This window comes from Tachypleus tridentatus, chromosome 9 (genome assembly GCF_004210375.1).
Source record: "Tachypleus tridentatus isolate NWPU-2018 chromosome 9, ASM421037v1, whole genome shotgun sequence".
In the NCBI taxonomy this organism is placed as follows: Eukaryota; Metazoa; Arthropoda; class Merostomata; order Xiphosura; family Limulidae; genus Tachypleus; species Tachypleus tridentatus.
In genome coordinates, this window is record NC_134833.1 from 98913929 (window position 1) to 98932150 (window position 18222).

At 30.4% G+C, this 18222-nt stretch overlaps 1 protein-coding gene across 5 annotated transcripts in view; it reads right to left on the reverse strand.

Annotated features, from left to right (window-relative positions):
• Positions 1-18222, reverse strand: part of LOC143225854 (sorting nexin-14-like) — a 106095-nt gene that overhangs the window by 7636 nt on the left and 80237 nt on the right. The window contains exons 16-25 of one of the 5 annotated variants that reach the window (XR_013014108.1): positions 13819-13874; positions 11269-11473; positions 11032-11065; positions 9377-9527; positions 8398-8504; positions 5569-5605; positions 3297-3367; positions 2759-2813; positions 1885-2014; positions 354-480 (exon numbers count right to left, since the gene is read on the reverse strand). Coding sequence is in view for 4 of the 5 variants with exons in the window: in XM_076455986.1 (XP_076312101.1) it covers positions 354-518; positions 1885-2014; positions 2759-2813; positions 3297-3367; positions 5569-5605; positions 8398-8504; positions 9377-9527; positions 11032-11065; positions 11269-11473; positions 13819-13874 (1011 nt within the window). In the remaining variant the exon portion in view is untranslated. Of the gene's footprint in view, positions 1-353; positions 519-1884; positions 2015-2758; positions 2814-3296; positions 3368-5568; positions 5606-8397; positions 8505-9376; positions 9528-11031; positions 11066-11268; positions 11474-13818; positions 13875-18222 lie in introns of all 5 variants that reach the window. The other 4 variants (XM_076455989.1, XM_076455987.1, XM_076455988.1 and 1 more) reach the window with 4 other exon arrangements.

Sequence of the window (18222 nt, forward strand, 5' to 3'; positions counted from 1 at the left end):
ATATGGTAAAGTTTATATTCAGTGAACCTGAACATGAAGAAGACCCACAGTAAAGAAACCAAAATATCTTCCTACTCTAGAAACACACAGTAGTCTGTTAAAGCCAAATTTCTAACAATGGCTTGCATTTAAAAAATACATACATTTACATAACCTATGGTTGACATTTTAAAATGTACCTTGTTTATTTTATAGTATAATCTGTTTAGAAATGATTTCATGTGTCATATTCAGAAATTATTTCCAAGAGCTGCAAAACCATGTGGCAAAAGTTTCTTTGTATTTAAAAACAAGCATTACTCTGACATATATTAGCAGAGCTGAAGAAAAATAAAAACAACATTTTCACCTACCTTTCAAAATTCCTAAAAGTTCTGCAACACGCTGTGGCTTGATGGCTTGTTCTATCTTTCTATCCAGATACCACTCCACATAACTCTGTAGCGACTGACGTACAAGACAGTCAAACATTCGAAGCAACTGGACACACCAACCAGGAAGTTTGTAGACATGAAGAGCTTAAATGTGTTGTACTTAGTATAGTACCATCTTAAGAAAATTTTTATATTTACAAAAATATCTAAAACCTTTGCAGTAAATATTTATATGGTTAAAATAACTACTGTTCTGATCAATGCTGCTCCATGATTTAGCAGTGTGAGACTAGAGGGAAGGCAGCTAGCCATCACCACCCACCACCAACTCTTAGGCTACTCTTTGACCAACGAATAGTGGTATTGACAGTCACATTATAATGCCCCCACGCTTGAAAAGGCGAGTATGTTTGGCGTAATGGAGATGTGAACCTGCGACCCTCAGATTACGAATCGCATGCCTTAACCCACCTGGCCATGCCGGGCCCTGACCACGTGATCTCTTTGTTTTTGTTTTAAAATTTTTATAGTTATGACACTACTAATGCTTAATATATTAAGTATACTTTCACAAAACGTGGCAGACTTTCAGTAAACATTGTAAGACTTTCATTTTAGTGAAATGTTTTTAGTAAGCTAAATAAAAAAGATTTGTTAATGATCATTTAAATTTTTTTTTAATTTTTAATTTTTACATTTTAGTTATTTTTATAATAATAAATAAAGGATGCACATGAAAAACAAGCATATAATACTTACTTTGGTGTTTTGCCATTGATGAAATTTAACTCTTTAATTTTCATACTAACAGTACTACTGCATTAAATTTTTTTAAAATTAAATAATGCACATAAGAACTCAGAATAATAAAAATAAGACAATGTCTTATAACTGTCAAAATCTTTCTGGCTTTCTGACTACGTTATAAAAGCCATTAAAAATACAACTAAGTTTGCTGATGTGTTTCCCATGAGAATAAAGACTCAACTGGAAGATCACTTTTAGACAGTTTTAAGTTTGTTGCTAAAACAGCAGTTTTGAAATAAAGAAACAATATTTTGAATTATTGGTATCCAAAGAAAACTTTAATATTCAACTGTATTTGAGTATTTCAGATAGTTTAAGAATATCATTTATAACAGTCTTCCCAAAAACAAATTGTAGTTAATCATTAACTACAAGTTTAGTGCACCTTCAATATACACTTTTGTTAAATACCACCGATGGACACCATCTCGAGTTATAATATAAACAGATATTAAAACTGAAAATCACAATACTACTGGTAACATTAGAAGTACACATACATTCTGTTTAGTGTTTTCTTTTTACATAAAAAAATCTAACTAAATCAATACTAAATAAACACATACTTGTGGTTTATGATATAGCTCTTACGTAGATTAACAGTTTATCAGAAAATGCCCTTCTGCATTTGGTTTAGTGGGTCTCAAGTACTCAGGAATATCAAAATACCACAATGAAAATGTATATTTAAAAATAAACTTACCAACATAGAGAACATAATCATACACATCCTTCAGAGTTTCCACAGAACCATCTACTTTCTCAGATGTTACTTCATGATCTGTATGTGAAGCCCACTTAGAATAATAGTTGTCAAAAATTGGGTTCCTTATCTTGAGGAACATAATATATATATTATACATATAAGCACAAAAACAGAGTTTTTATGCACACATTTGAACATATGTTTTCATAAAATGTATTCATGCCAACACATTTTTCTTGTTACAGGCACAGGGATTTGTAATAATATACTGCACGTATCACTAATTTTAAATTTCAAACTATCAGAAGCAGTAACTAATTTCAACACCAACTGAAGTAAGGCAATGAAGTGCCAATAATACTTTAAAGAAAACTCATTTGGTGCATTTATCGTGAAAAGTTATTTAAGTTGAATACCTTTCCTATTCTTAGCTAACATTTATTTATGATTATATTATGGAATTAAAAAGTACAATTTGTGGCATTTTTGTAAACATAAGCAGTCCCTTATGACCAGAGCTAACATTAAACTTTAGGTCTATCAAAGTCATTGAATAAATTATTAATGTGAAAGAAGTAAAATTTGATGTTCTTCCAAGCTCTTTTCAATGACCTGATTTAAAAATGATAATTTAAATCATAACTGATTCACAGATTAATCTATCCAAAATTTAGAACAAATTAGATGGTTGATAATTCTTAACTCAAAGAAATGACATGTAGTCTGAAGCAAAAGTTACCGAAGCCAATGCCCAGAGAACAACAAATTAAAGAGTTAATAGTTCTCAACTGAAAGAAAGGCAGAACTGCTGACCAAAAATGTTTTAGTTCTTATAACACGTTTCACTTTTAGTGTATATCCTATCTCTTACCTTCTTGAGAAATGGAGGTGGAGGTGTTTCAAAGATGTCTTTCCACTCTACTTTACTATGAAGGGTATAAAAAATAATTTATTTAATAATTCATTCATACCTTTATTTCAGAAAAAAGCTAAGAGTTGAAAGTAGTGCACGCACAATAATTTAAAGTTACACTAAACATTTGATTTAGTTCATATTTGTTTCATTATCACACACGATTAAAAAACTTTAATATTTGATACTAAACTGAAACAAACCTGAACTTAATGATACTGCTGAAACTTTAAATTAAGTTAGAGATTAAAATGTTCTTGTTTAAAAGAAATACCAATTGAATTACCATTTTTAAACAACTAACTTTTGATTTTAGAAACTGAATAATGCAATTTTCCAAATTCGTTTTACGCTCAACAAAAGAAAAAATGTTGGTACAAATTTTAAAAATGTACTATACATGAAAAAAAAAAAGGAAAAGTAAATTCACTTAGTCTTGGGTTTCCCTGAATCTGCTGAGATTATAAAAACTTGAGTAAGACATACTTAAGCTCACCTTGGCTTAGGCTTTCCAGATTCTGTTGATGCTATAAAAGCTTGTAGGAAAGGATCTAAATGCTGTCCTTTCTGGAAATAAAAACATAAAACATATCACATATAGCTTGAAAAGTTTCATAAGTTACTGTTATCAAACAATAAGATTTTGAAATTATTAAGCATTATTAAGGTTCCCCTTTAAGAAAGGGATTTGATATTTCATAAAGGAAAAGGTTATTTATGGACCCAAAATTACCTTATATCCTTCACTAAATTTAGAATACCGCTTAAATAGTTAAAAATTTACAAATTTGTTCTTTGGAATCAAAAATGGTAAAATTATCATCAACATATACCTTGTAGACTTTCTTATTTACAAAAGGTATGGCAACAGTACTTTCACTCTCTTCATTGTTTAATTTTTCCATATGTTTGCCATTTAAGAGTTATGATGTCAAAAACACTACCTTATCCTATAACAAGAACTATTTTCAAGATTTGAGAGGATACAAATACTTTTTGTTGAAATATCGTTGTTTTGTTATGATTCAAACAAATCAAATAACATGACAATAATACTTTTCATGAGTTTAATTAACACTTACCAGAGAAAAATCAGTTAAAAATTGTATAAAATAGCCAATCATATGATGTGTTAAACATTAAGTAAACTACTTAAACAACAGTGTGATCAAAGATAATTTTCTGAAATAATCCTAAGAGTAATTAAGTAATCTTAATTTGAAGAAAACTGAATAGGAAGGAGTTTGGTAATTTCCTGAGTCTAGATATCATGACTTCTCCAAATCATACTGACCAAAGTGATAATGCTTGATCAACTAAGTTCCAATTTGTTCTTTGTTAGGAAAACAATATAAAGACTTGTTAAATATATGCATGAATGGTAAATGAAGATACACAGTGAGTGATCCCTCCATGATTGCTCACTATGTGGCAGTACTGCTGCAAGTAAGGACTTTTTTTTTATGTAGTATATCAATTTATATGTTTTTAAGACTGATAAGTTACAATTTCATAAATAAATTAGAAGAATGGTGGGAATATTTCAGTTTATATTGTGCAATCATCCAGTTTGTTAATGAGACAGTAATTTTTTAACTTTAAATACACATCCATTTTGGACAGTAATATAATACCTTTTTTCTATTGGTAGTGCTCTTAATTTATTTCTTAAAAAAGAATTTTTAAATACTGTATACAGTACATAACATAAGAAGTAAAACACAGATAAAATGTACAGTACCAGTTCTTGATTACTTGTGATGAATGTATTCTTGCAGAGGAATCAGAAGTGGAATGAGTGTCACTTGTGTTTTTGTGGTATAGATATAGAAGATTATTATGGAGAAACAGTTAATTGAATATTAGTGAGAATCTATTACTGTGAGATGATATATATATATTCTTTCCCTTGCATCATTCTCATTATGAAATGATGTTTTCAGCTTTATTGTTATAACAATTAGAGGATTTATCATTTTTGAACATGTATAAATCAAAATACTACATAATAAAACAAAGGTTTTTGTACTTAAGTTATAAGATAAAGCCAATTTTCAGGAATAGAACTTTTTGGTATGAAATTATGAAGAGGTAATGCATTGTATCTCATCATTACCATTCATACTAAACATTTAATAAGCCTTTACAATGAGTTCCTCCATTACAGAGATCATAACTTGAATGAAAAGTACCTTTTCATTGGATAGAAAAAAACATGACCTTTACACTCATAAAGCAGTCCCAGACCCCTTCCTCTCTAATTTGTTTTATTTTATCAAGCAAATTTTGAGTTATTTCAGAAAAGGCTGTTTTATGAACACCAAAATTTAAGACATTTGTTAGAGATATAAAAGCCAGTCATATGACAGAATGTTTTATATAACTTGTACCTCATTCTTATCACAAACTGTCATTTACCCAGATAAATTATAACTAAAAAAAATTAAACTTATGTTATTTGGTTTATTATAATTACAAAACAATGGGATTTCAAAAAAATATTAATATATATCACAAAATCTAAGAAATAGGTTTTTTTATTTTGACGTTAGCTTATGGTCATATTTATGATGTTATAAATCCAAAAATGTTAGTATTTCGAAAATAAAATTTGAGTTACAAATGTTTTTAGACATAAGGTTTATTTAGCACTATTTTCAAAACATTCATACTCAGACTCTTAAGTCATCATGTCCTTTATCTAATATTGGTTAATTACAATTATTATATAAGACTAATTTAGGAACTGATGCTACAAACAAAGTTACCTCTTTCATGAGTTTCATGGGTACAGTTTTGATCATTCTACCTAAAATATAAGATGTGAATGTAGTTGTTAGTTTTCCTCTTTACATTAGTTTTAAACTTATGATGAACACAGTCACAATCTTTGATGATATATATACATATATGTAGCTACAATAATCTATACTTAATAAAACAATGGTGACTTAAAATTAACAAAGCTACAAAACAATTATAAATTTTCATATTAACAAAAGAATCTGAGTATCTATGAATGCAATATATTGAGGAGGCTGTAAAATGTGATGTGCACTACTTTACCTACTGATCTTCTGTACTAGGTTAAATTGCACAATAAAAATCTGAAGCTTAACAAGTAACTGAACAAATCATTATGATAACATCTGGCTCAGTTATTTCAAAATTCAAAGAAAGCTGACTAGAAAACTAATGAATGCAGCTCATTTATGATCAGTACTAAATCTTTCAAGACAGTTGAGTGTGGCAAAATGTTGATGATGAACACCAACTAATATTGAATGAGAACAGATAAAATTTTAATTGTTTATACTATTTCAAGTATAAAACAAAATTCCTTGATTACATCTTATTTGATTTGATTATTTGGAATTAAGCACAAAGCTACACAATGGGCAATCTGTGCTCTGCCAACCACGAGTATCATAAACTCAGTTTCTAGCAGTGCGAGTCTGCAGACATACCACTGTGTCACTGAAGGTATTAAATCTTAATACCTTAAAAAGACGTGAATGATTAATACTATAATAAGTGTTTCCACTGCATATCACAAGTAATTTAAAGCAATCAGGCCAATATTTCTTTGTTTAAACTTAAAAAGAAAAAGTTCCATTTTATTTTGGTTCATTGAGAAGTCTGTTAGATGTGACATTCAAATAAAAGAGAAGCTGTTTACAATGATCAGCTTCTTGATGAACCACTAGACTCAGGCCAACGTCAAGGAGATCAGATTTATACTAAATAATAGGTTATCAATATTTTTTTTTATGGCAACAAAAGTACAAAATTTCAAATAGCTTAAACATTAAATTTTAACAAAAAATTCCAAGATTAAAATTTTACCATTTTGAATAAAACAATTTCAAGAGTAAAATATTTACTAGAATTATTAATTTCCTTAATTTAAAAATACACAATACACATATTTCTGAATTTTTAATCTTAGTTCCATACACAGCACATCTCACCCGTAAACCTAAGGATCAACTATATACACGTGTACTTATGTATATATATATCCTATTGCTCATATTATACTACAGTAGCCCACGAGTTACACTATCTTATAGTGGGTTTAATCCATTTATTATTGGAAATTATAGCAAAATGTTGAGTAATAAGTGTCCAGATATTATGTTTACAAAATTATTTACTGATGTTTCAGAAATATTCACAAATCAATTTTAATAAACGTTATAATTTTTTTCAAACACTCCATATAAATGTAAAAGTGTATTGAACTTATTAAACTCACAAAGAAATTACTTATTGCCACTAACATTCAGATTCACTTGAAACTTAGCACCACAGTAACAACCAGTGTCTATTGTTGCATGGTTTTTAAAAGACAAACTATTGTTGAAAAAAGAAAAAGAATGTACAACATTTACTATTTGGCAAGAGAACTTGTGATGATAGTAGACGACTTCTTTGAAGAGACTGCATTATTAAAATCACAATAATATGAAAAAATATCTAATTAAAGAGGGCAAAATGTTTTCAAATTCCATGATCAGCATGAAAAACTTAAATAATTAGTGAATACAAGTATAACAACATCATAAGCTTAGAAAAAGCATATTAAAATGTGTTTAAAAAGCATGTGATGACAATCAGACTTCTGCTTCATCCTTTTCAGTGATCCTCACCTAGCTAGAGTTAGTCATAATTACACATGAGTTCTGTTTACGTAAACAGGTTAACAACATGACAGTATTGCATATTGTTACTGTTATTACTTAATACCTAGTAATTTCAGTTAAATAAGTTATTCAGCAATCAACAATTTCTGATCAAATAAATAAGAATAAATGTTAACTTGCTTTAACTTTTCTATTTTATTAAAATTAACTTAGCTTGAGGAACATTGGTTACATTTATAACTTATAATAAAGTAAGCAATATATTAAGTCAACAAAAACAACAGGAATCACACTAGCTAGTTATATAACACTGGAACATACCCTCACATTCATGTTATATACAAGCAGAATATTTAAACACTGTCATAATACTAACAGAAAGGGAAAAAATTAATATTTCAATGAATTGGAATAATTAAAAATAGCAATAATTGGAAACTCTAATTTTAACTAGTTGATCATTTTCAGAAGTCATGATATTAATTGATCAAGTTGAACTATCTTAGATTAATAAAAAATAATAGTAAGAAATTATAATACCAATATATATTTTGACTACAAAGGTACAAAAATAAAAGTTTACCTATGATATTCAACTAGATTAAATTATATTAAAAATACTACATATTACATCAATGCACTGGAAAATATAAATTTCTCATAAGTGTAATAAGTTAGTACAAGTAATGTTTGTATCAAGAAGAAAAACTAATCACTTTTCAAAAATAGTTTGTATCAGATAAAGTACAAAAATATATGAATTTATATTCAGGGCCAGCCTTAGGAGGGTGTGGGGCCTGAGGTGAATACTCAGGATTAGGATCTTGAGTTTAGATACTAGACATATATAATCAACTCAGCCACTGAAGCAATAACCACAATGGCTTTGCCTTAAGGCCAGCTCTGTTTATAGATTTAAGTCATACAAAATAAACATTTTAACTTTAATACCTACCCAAGTTAATATCAGGCAAAAATCCAGTGGAAAACTCTACAGGTGACTTAAGGAACCTGAAAAGCAGCTGGCTGCCTCTAAGTGATGGGATTGATAGAAGGTTCTAAAAACAGAGAAAATTTGTTTTGAACTGTTTAATTACAATACAGGCCTGGGTTATATATACATATACATTTGTTTTTGTTATATAACCTCTCTTTCGACGTCATGGTCATGAAGATTAAAACATGTACATAAATTAAAAGTTAGGTCAGCATAAAATGTACTTTTTGTTTTTTTCAATTATTATGTACAACAACTGCACACAATAGTTTTTGTATCAACACAAACCTCACTTGGAAGTAAAAAATATAGTTTTACTTTGAACATAGTTGTTTTTGTCTATACAGTACTTTAATATTTGATAAAATTTTAAAAATATGCAGAATTACTCAAAGTGACAGCTAAGACAATAAGACTTTTTACATATACCACAAAATATACATAAAAATATCAGGAAATATCATAAAAATAAAAATATCATAAAATTTAAAAAATATGCAGAATTATTCAAAGTGACAGCTAAGACAATAAGACTTTTTACATATACCACAAAATATACATAAAAATATCAGGAATCCTTTTTTTAAACAATGTATTATTATGGAAATAAATATAAGTGATATTAAAATTTTTCTCTGTATATTTTGTAACCCCACCTCCCTTCCAAAACATATTTTTTTGGATCAAACTTACTGTCCAATATATTCAGTGTTAAAAAATCAAATACTTAAGCACTTTAGAAGAGACCACTTTTCAACGGCACTACTAGCTTTAAAACAGTAAGATTTTTATTATCATTTTTCAGCATTTTAAGGTGTTATTTGTTCTAATATTAATGTTAAACAAGAATACTCTCAATTATGCTGGCAAACATCCCTATTTAGAGAAAATGTATGCAGTACTTTCTAGAAAAGTAAATAATAAAAATCTTACCTGAAGAAAATTTTCAAAGGCAGATTTCCGTGATTCCATGAACTGCCGACTTTTATTACCAAATGAACGTTTTGGGGGCAACTGAACACAAGAAAATTCTCCATGAAACTCAATAAGTTTGGCTTCTAGGACATAAAACTCATGATACTTCCTAGAAATTAATTGTGAAATTCATTAGTCAGAAATTCAAACCAAACATGACACTTTTAAAAACATAAAAATGTTTTCTAATTGGTTAATATAAGAGTTGTCAAAACTAAAATATTCTTTGTTATTCACTTATGCTTGTTTGTCTCAAACTGAATGTTTAAAGCAGCTTGTACTTTGCTATTTCTTTCCACAAGTGACCCAGTATGGCAAGGTGGTTAGAACACTCAACTCACACAAGGGTCAAGGATTTGAATACCCATTATATCAAACATGCTCGCTATTTCAGCTGTGGTGGTATTATAATGTGATGAGCAATCCCAACATTCATTGGTAAAAGAGTAGCCCAAGAGTAAGTTTGGGTAAGAATTTGATAAAGAAATGTGTCTGTGTTTCAGGGATACTACTTGTTACCAAGCTGCACTAATACTGTGACACAGACTTAAAGAGATTAACTTAAGTAAGTTGCTTCTTATAGTTGGAAATTATAACATTATTCAGAACTAGAGTTCCACCTGTAGATGTAGTCATGGGTATGTGGTATCTTGTTCAAACTAATGATGGCTTATTTAACCACATATAGTTACAGCTTGAACAGGGATTGCTGTAGTTTGAGCCTCTGTTTACGTCACCAAAATCATATTAATGTATCTGCAGAGTTGAAATTTTATAAGTATTATTTATTACATGATATACTTCAGCACAACAGTCTTTTTTTCTCAAATAACTATAATATTACATTTTCTTGCTTTGTTTTAATCCCTTCCAGCTAGATTTATTTTACCTTATTTTACCAAGGCAAATAGCATCACACGTTTAAATAATTCTCCAAGATCTCTCCCCACAAATTACCTACAAAATAAAACTGAGTTGCTGAGATTTAAAAGTTTGTTTTGATGTACATTTATTAAAATTCATTTTTGTGAAGTAATAAAAAATACAACATGTTAATCCAACTTAGACTTGCCTTATCTGGAATTTTTACTTGAAAAACAGAAATGCTTAAACTTCCCAGTTGTGCAGAAGAGTCTTGTCAACATATGAAACAAACCTGTATGCCTGTGTTTTTTGTTATTGTTTTTTTTACACACTTGTTTATCAGATAATATATAAGATAGTGTTCAAAAACAATAAATATTGAAGTTGATGACATCAAAATGTGTAGCATTCTTCGTTTTACAGGTTATAGATAACTGGTTGAAAAAGTTAATACATAAAGAAATATCAGTCTAGATAAATGATAAAAAATTCAATTTTCTCAAGTAGAAATAACAATGATTCAATAAGTGGTTGGGCAGTTTATGAGTTGAAATGCCACTATCTAGAAGAATGGTTTGAAAATTTAATCTGTGAATAGAAATAAATCCTATATCAATAATATTATATTAAAGTGATAATATTTTAAACAATTTTAAAAGGTAGAATTACTTTGTATTTTGGTAGCTTTATGCATATAAAATTATCAAAATATTTCACAACATCTAACTTAGAACTACAAAAAGAATTACCTTTCCACTGTCCAGTGTAATTCATCAGGATTATCTGAAATATGTGAACAGAAAATGTTATATAAAATAATATGTAAAAAACATGTACATATGAATCAAACTATGTTAAACTTTCAGTTTTACTGCAAGAAAAATGATTTATTTTATAACAGAGTTAACACACACACCTCTGTACATATTGAAGAGACAACCAATCATTTGTACATCTTAAAAATCAAACTTACATATTCTACTAACCTTCACAGTTTACATCAATACGTTGTACTTCTATGATAAACACGTGGTAGTACTTGCAATGTATGTCCATCCGAGTCTCCACTCGAGGAATAGAGACACGCCAAGCACTGAGATCCTTGAGTCGTGGATCACCCTCAAACTTATATACTTCAGAGTCCTCCAAAACTGTTGCATCCAGGGTAGAATCTCCTCCCTGTAAGAAACACTGAATCTCCATTAGGAGTTGCAGTAAGTTATAAAAGAAGTATGAATGTAAAAATAGTAAAACCTTACAACTCACTCCAGAAATGAAGATTTAAAACTATTTAACATCATATTAAAAACAGCAAAATAATAATATTTTTGTTTTTGTATCCTCCCAATATTCCTTAAGCATTTTGCAATAATAATTGTATTTGAAGTATATTCCTAATACGAAAATAAATCAAAATACGTTATTTCAATAATCTACCAATCTCTACATAATAATTTCTATTTAGGCATAGCACATTGTGTGAAGTTTTTGGAATATAACAATCATAGCTTAGATACATCATGTTTGTGGTGCTTTGAAGTGCTATAAACTTACAAGGCATTAATTAAACACACACATTTGCACAAAATGTTAAATCAATACAGCATATGTATATTACTGCAAAAAAATAAATGTTTATATATAAAGTGTTTTGCAAAATATTCACCCCTATGCAAAGTTTGCACATTTTGTTGTTTACTGAGCTTATAATCATGATGCTTCCAAATATGGCTTAATATTTAGAATCTACACAATCTATTGTGAGAAAGCTAAAAAACATTGGTATTATGTAAATAAGTAAGATTTTTAAAGAATATTGGAATATTCTGTATTGTATAAGTATTAAATCTCTTTGCCATGGCAACCTTAAATCTGTTCAGGTACAAAAGATCAGTTTTAAAGGTCACAAAATTAGTGTAATGGTTTCTGTCTTTGTGTAATCAAAGTGATTGAAGTTGATTTCAGGGAAATACATCTGTTCTAGTCACAACTTGTATAGTTATATGATAAACTGACCATGAAGACCAAGTAACTTTTCAAACGTGTCAGGGATAAAGTGGTAGAGAAGTACAGATAAGGAGAAGGTTACAAGAAAAATTCATAGCCACTGATTATCCTTTTCAGCAAGGTGAAGTCCATTATTATGAAATTAAATGTGCTTCATACCATTCTTCCAAACTAAGCAGCTAGGCAACCAGGAAACTGGTTTGGGAAGACAAAGTGATTTTGAAAGATTTGCAAAGTTTCATGTTTGCAATGGGAGTCAGTGCTCATACATCGACAATATCCTGGTCCATAAACAAAACTGGCCTATAAGGGTGAGTGGCAAGGAAGAAGCCATTATTGAATAAAAAGAGGAATTTAAAATTTTATATGGAATTTCAGACAAAACATGTAAATGATACTACAGACACATGGCAAAATATAATGTGGTGAGATGAGACTGCTTGATCATCCAAGAATCTAAACTTGCATCAAAAATTCACTTTTTGATAAGATGATGTCTTGAAGCTCAAGGTCAAAGACACACTGGAGAAATCAATCAACATCCTGACTTGAATCAAATGAAATATTTATGATAAAACTATAAGATTGCAGTCAATCAATGTTCCCAACAAACTTGTCAGAACTGGAGAAAGTTTGCAAGGAAAAATGGGCAAAAATTAAACTGCTTCATTGTGCAATGCTGGTAGAGACTCACAGCAGTAACTGCTGCCAAAGGTAGTTCCATCTTGTACTGAATTAGAGAGCTGAATATTTATGCAATCAGCAAATTTCAATTTATATAAATTCTTTGCAGGTTTTACTGACATTCATCCTCCTTCATGCATAACAGGGTTGAATGTGATCATTAACGTACTGAATAAAAACAAGTTCATTTTACATTATTTGTATTTCATCACAATGTGGCATTACTGGTAGGGGGTGAGTACTTTTGCAAGGCACTATATGTTGCACTTTATATATTATTAAGTACAGATTAAAGAATAAATATATATACATACAGAACAAAATAAGAGAAATGAAAAATAAGATGATGTTAAAAGCATTTAACATTATTAATTTTAAATGTTTCATTTTTATTCTACATTTTCTACCAAACATGCATCAATATTGCTGACTGTTTCTGTAACATGACCATTTTTCTGAGTAGTTAATAACTGGCTTTAGCCTAGTTCTTGTTTAGTTCCTAATTTTGTTAACATGTCTTTATTTTGATCTGAAATTAGCTCTATGGTACATGCATCCTCTTTACCCTCTCTTTCATAATTATTCATCATTTCCATGAGATTCATTCTTATTAATCACTGCAAAGTCAAATTAACACTTGTATCTTATTCCACCAAAAAATTACAGATGCAGTAATATATACTAAAAACAACTACTCTTTACCTCAAACTTCACAAATGTTCTTTTACTTTTGCCTAAAGAGTTATTTATTTAGGCAATTTCATCTTATTTACAAAATGGATCATCACTGCAAAAAACAGTTAAATATATGTCTAACAAAATAAGATGTATTAGATATTATTTACCAATAAAACTTCACCAAGATCTGTGGCTGACTCTTCAGCAAACACCCGCCCTTCATCTGGAAAAAAGTTAGGACAAGCTTGAAGGATTATCAAAAAATCTACAGAGCTAGGGAGAAACAATTGATCAAAGAAACCCATACCTATCAAAAACATACATATTCTGTAAAAACAACAACAAAATGAAATTATTATTAGAATTTGAAACATAACAGCAATGAAAAATAGGCAAAACCATTGCTAGAAATACTCATTAGTTCATTTGTATGCAAAGTAAGGCATCTGACAACCTGTTACATCAGGGGTTCCCAACCGGTGGGTCGCGACCCGAGGGGGTTGCGAAGCCTGGCAGGGGAGTCGTGTAGCCTTGTTAGAAGTAGCTTGGGATAACATTAATTTTATTTCATCAATTACATTTTCAAGTTGCGAGTGCCAAAAGGTTGGGAACCCCTGTGTTACATGAACTCAAATGCATTTGTTTGGCTGGTCATACAGCATATGCTTGTAAACAAGCACCTGGTAAACATGCATATTACATCTTTGCTGTTTTTATGCTATTTCACTTTAATATGGAGTTTAATCATAAACAGCAAGAGCAGATTGACACAAACATAAAAACAGTGGGAATAAGGTCCTGAGCTATCCTAAGATACCATTCTGAAAGAATTGTTTTCAGCAAGTCTTTAGTAACTAGAGTCATTGGACAGGCAATGTTTCTTGAAGGCATAAAAGTTTGGTAGGAATGAAAACTGGTAAGCATTTGGTCAATCATGTTATTTCAAAAATGCATTGACACGTTTTATTTGGTGTGAAAGGACATTATTAACCATTACTAAAGTCAAGGTAAACTGTACAAAGAATTATAAGATGTAGTTCCTATAATGTGTGGTATTAATGGTACCATTCCACAGAAAGCAGAAGTCTATATACCTATTAATTTCTCTTCTTATTTGTATCATACTTCCATCATTACCATAGATAACATTCCTATAAAAAATTGGAGCTGAACCTCGTTCCAGGTTCTCTCCAACTAAGTATATACACATTATCTCATTGCAGGATGAAGCACAATTCATCTGTAAAAATACTATTGTTCAACAAATCTTTGGTTTAATGGTTGTGTCCTTGACACCATTCTGAACTATCTACTTTACTACTAGCTGTGATGAAAACATGTAGAGCATACTTGTTAGTCTTCTACTGATCGTTTGTACTTGCTGCAAGTATATGGTTCTGTCTGATGTAAGTACTCTACAATCATGATGAGCCAGAAACAAGAGTTAACAGCTGTCTGCATGCATTGCAGATGATGATCTGTGTTGTTCAGCTGTCTGAACAATTATATCATTTTTTTTAAACCAGTTATACATTTTGAGATACTTGTAGTCAACTTGCAACAGTCTGCTTAGACTACCCAACTTATATTTGTTTGATAGATACCCATACAACTAAAACATTAAAATTATTATCTAAAATCAAACCATGTTTTTTGAATAACTTAGGAAAATTTAGTGATTCACATTAAAATGCTATGACATATGAGACAAAATTGTGTAGAAAAAGTACACGTAAAAATACAAGTTTAATCATCAATAATTTGTAACTATATTTGCATAAAGGTACAAGTGACATGATTTTATTACAAATTATAATTATCTATTTTTTCCTGAAAGTCATATTTAACTAAACTAATTGTGAAAGACACAAAATTATGAAGAAATATAATTACTGAAAAAAATATTTAAAAACATTTTGTTGTTATATATATTTCAATTATTGAGAATTATTTTGAGATCCAATGTAAAACACCTTACATTAGAACTCTGGTTCATTATAAGAAAACTTAAAACACACTTTCAAACTATCAATGCTAAATGAAGAGTGTAAGCACAAATCATAAATACTGAATATCTAATATACACAATATATCAAATTTTAAGGCTTCATTTTATACTCTAACAAAGATACTGTTTATTAAATAAGTGTAAGTGTCTGCTTAAATTATTTTCACAAAAATAACGTAAGACCATGAAAATTAATTTCTGAAACAAAATTTATAAATTACTGCAGCCAACTTCCTAAACAAGGTAAAGGAAAATGAAAGTCTTATTGTATTATTCAAAATTCTTTCTCCCTCAAAGTATAAGCCAGGTTTGGTAATGGTATGGTACCTTTTTCCTATACAACAAGCAAGTTCTGATTCCTGCAACAGATAATCTCTTTGATAAAACAGAAGTAGCTTAACAGTTGCAAATATATTTAATTATAGTAATTTCAAATCCTAAATCTTCCACCTTTGAAAAGATTTTCCTTTGCACCTGTCAAACTGCTGAGCCTGATTAATGAAAAATGTACAGGTTGTAGTTACAAATAAATTACTTAAAGTAAATAATATTTATTTTAGAAACATACTTTTATTTAATTTGAAAAATTTCCAAAGTGACAGAACTAAATCTTTTAATTGATGATTTAAATGATACAGTCGAAGAGTATGTTAATTTTATTCAACAATGTTTTTGTTCACTATTAAACCTTGAAACTCCCATCTAATCCAAGATAAATGTTGTGTATTTCTTCTTCATATGTAAGTTATGGTGCAACAACTTTCCTTCAATAGAAGTACGACACACTCTCCTGATGCAGGCTACTCCTTATATTCAATTTCCTTTAACAATCACTTCAAGATTAGGCAGAAAATACATTAATAGTGGTTAAGAAGAATGACAGGTATGAGAAGAAGTAAATATATGTTTAAAAATATTTTCAGTGTGTGAAAATGACTTCTCAAATGCTTCCTTATCTCACATAAAATCCAGCATTGAAAAGATGAAAGAACTGATACAAGTGATGTAGATGAGCCTTACTCAAAAGCATCTAAAGAACACACATGGAAAGTGACCATTGTACCAGGTATATCCTTTCCCCAGTATGGTAGTACATGTTGAATAATTAATTAGACAGAATAGACAGTTGATCTGGCCCTACATCTCATAGAAATCCCCACCCAGAAAGCCTAACAGTCTAAAACTAGACAGCACTGAGTATGTATTGTTCACTCATATCATGGTATGTGGAGGGTCTACATCCTCTTCACCTCAAGTTTAGAAAACAGAAGGAAGAAATTTCATACTCTCCAACTAAACAGGGTGCATAAATGCAAATCCACAAGCAACACTAGTCACTTGGAAACCCAACATCCAAATAAAGGTAGGAAAGGATGTGCCAGTGTAGCAGTTTACTCAAATCTACAACCAATCACACCAGTTCCATTCATGGTAACATCACCCTCTGAGCTTGAGCCCCATGAAGATGGATCACATGGAGGGACTACATATGCAACTCCCAACATCAGCTATCCACACGTGAAAAGTTATGATGGTTGATCCAGCTCTAATTCAAAAATAGCCTCTGGTAATTAATATTCATTCAATGGTAGGACAAGAGAACCCAACCAAATGGGAGAACTGCACTTTGGGGGATCTGTTCATGATATAGCACATGATTCAGGTGGAGGATATACACCATCAATACTTGCAACTTGCACCACCACCCTACTTACAACTGAACAGAATTGAGAAAATACAAAAAGTTGCCTCTATGGCTCACAATCCTGGGAAGTGTTTACAATTCTCTTTTTCCACTATAAGAGGAGGAGGAGGAACCATACTGTGCAGTCCAGGGGAACACCAACACCAGAGACAATGCAATGAGTAACCACAAAATCTCTCTGCCTCAACCCAAGTTATTCAATCAAAGGGGAGGCAGGGATGAGTAGCTTTCCCCTTTTGCTTTACTCATGATAGTACACGAGTCAGTATCATATGTGGAACAAACAGATTTATGAATCAGACCACTGCAAAGAAAACCTACAAGTGGTTGCATGAAACATCTTATGGTGTGTGTTATTTGCCATGGGTATACAATGAAATGACTTCAGTCTCTATCCAAACTAAATTTAGTAGGAATTCACAACTAACCCTCACACTGCTACTCTGCAAAACATCATCCTTCTAGTCCTTAACTCCACAAAGGTGCACCACTTAGAGCAATACCATCAACCACAGAGCACAACCTCAACAGGTGGAATGTGTGGAAAAGATGCCTGCACCACAGATTGACAAAGTGAGATGAAAAGCAATGGATTTGGAATGAGCTAACAGAAGACAGTCATCCACAAAATGGTGGAAGTGCAGACTTCAAGTGTACATAGGTCAGGCAAAAGGATTGGCCACCAAACAAAAAGTATAAGGTGCCAAGCAAGCTCCATCTTTAGGAAGACAAAGTGCTTGAAGTAAAATCCTGGAGAAGGAAGACAAACAGGCTCTATAGCATGCTGTAATAGTAGAGTCTGAACCCTCTCAAAAAGACACGTAGTGGGATCCAAAAGAAAAGGGAAAGAACAGGATC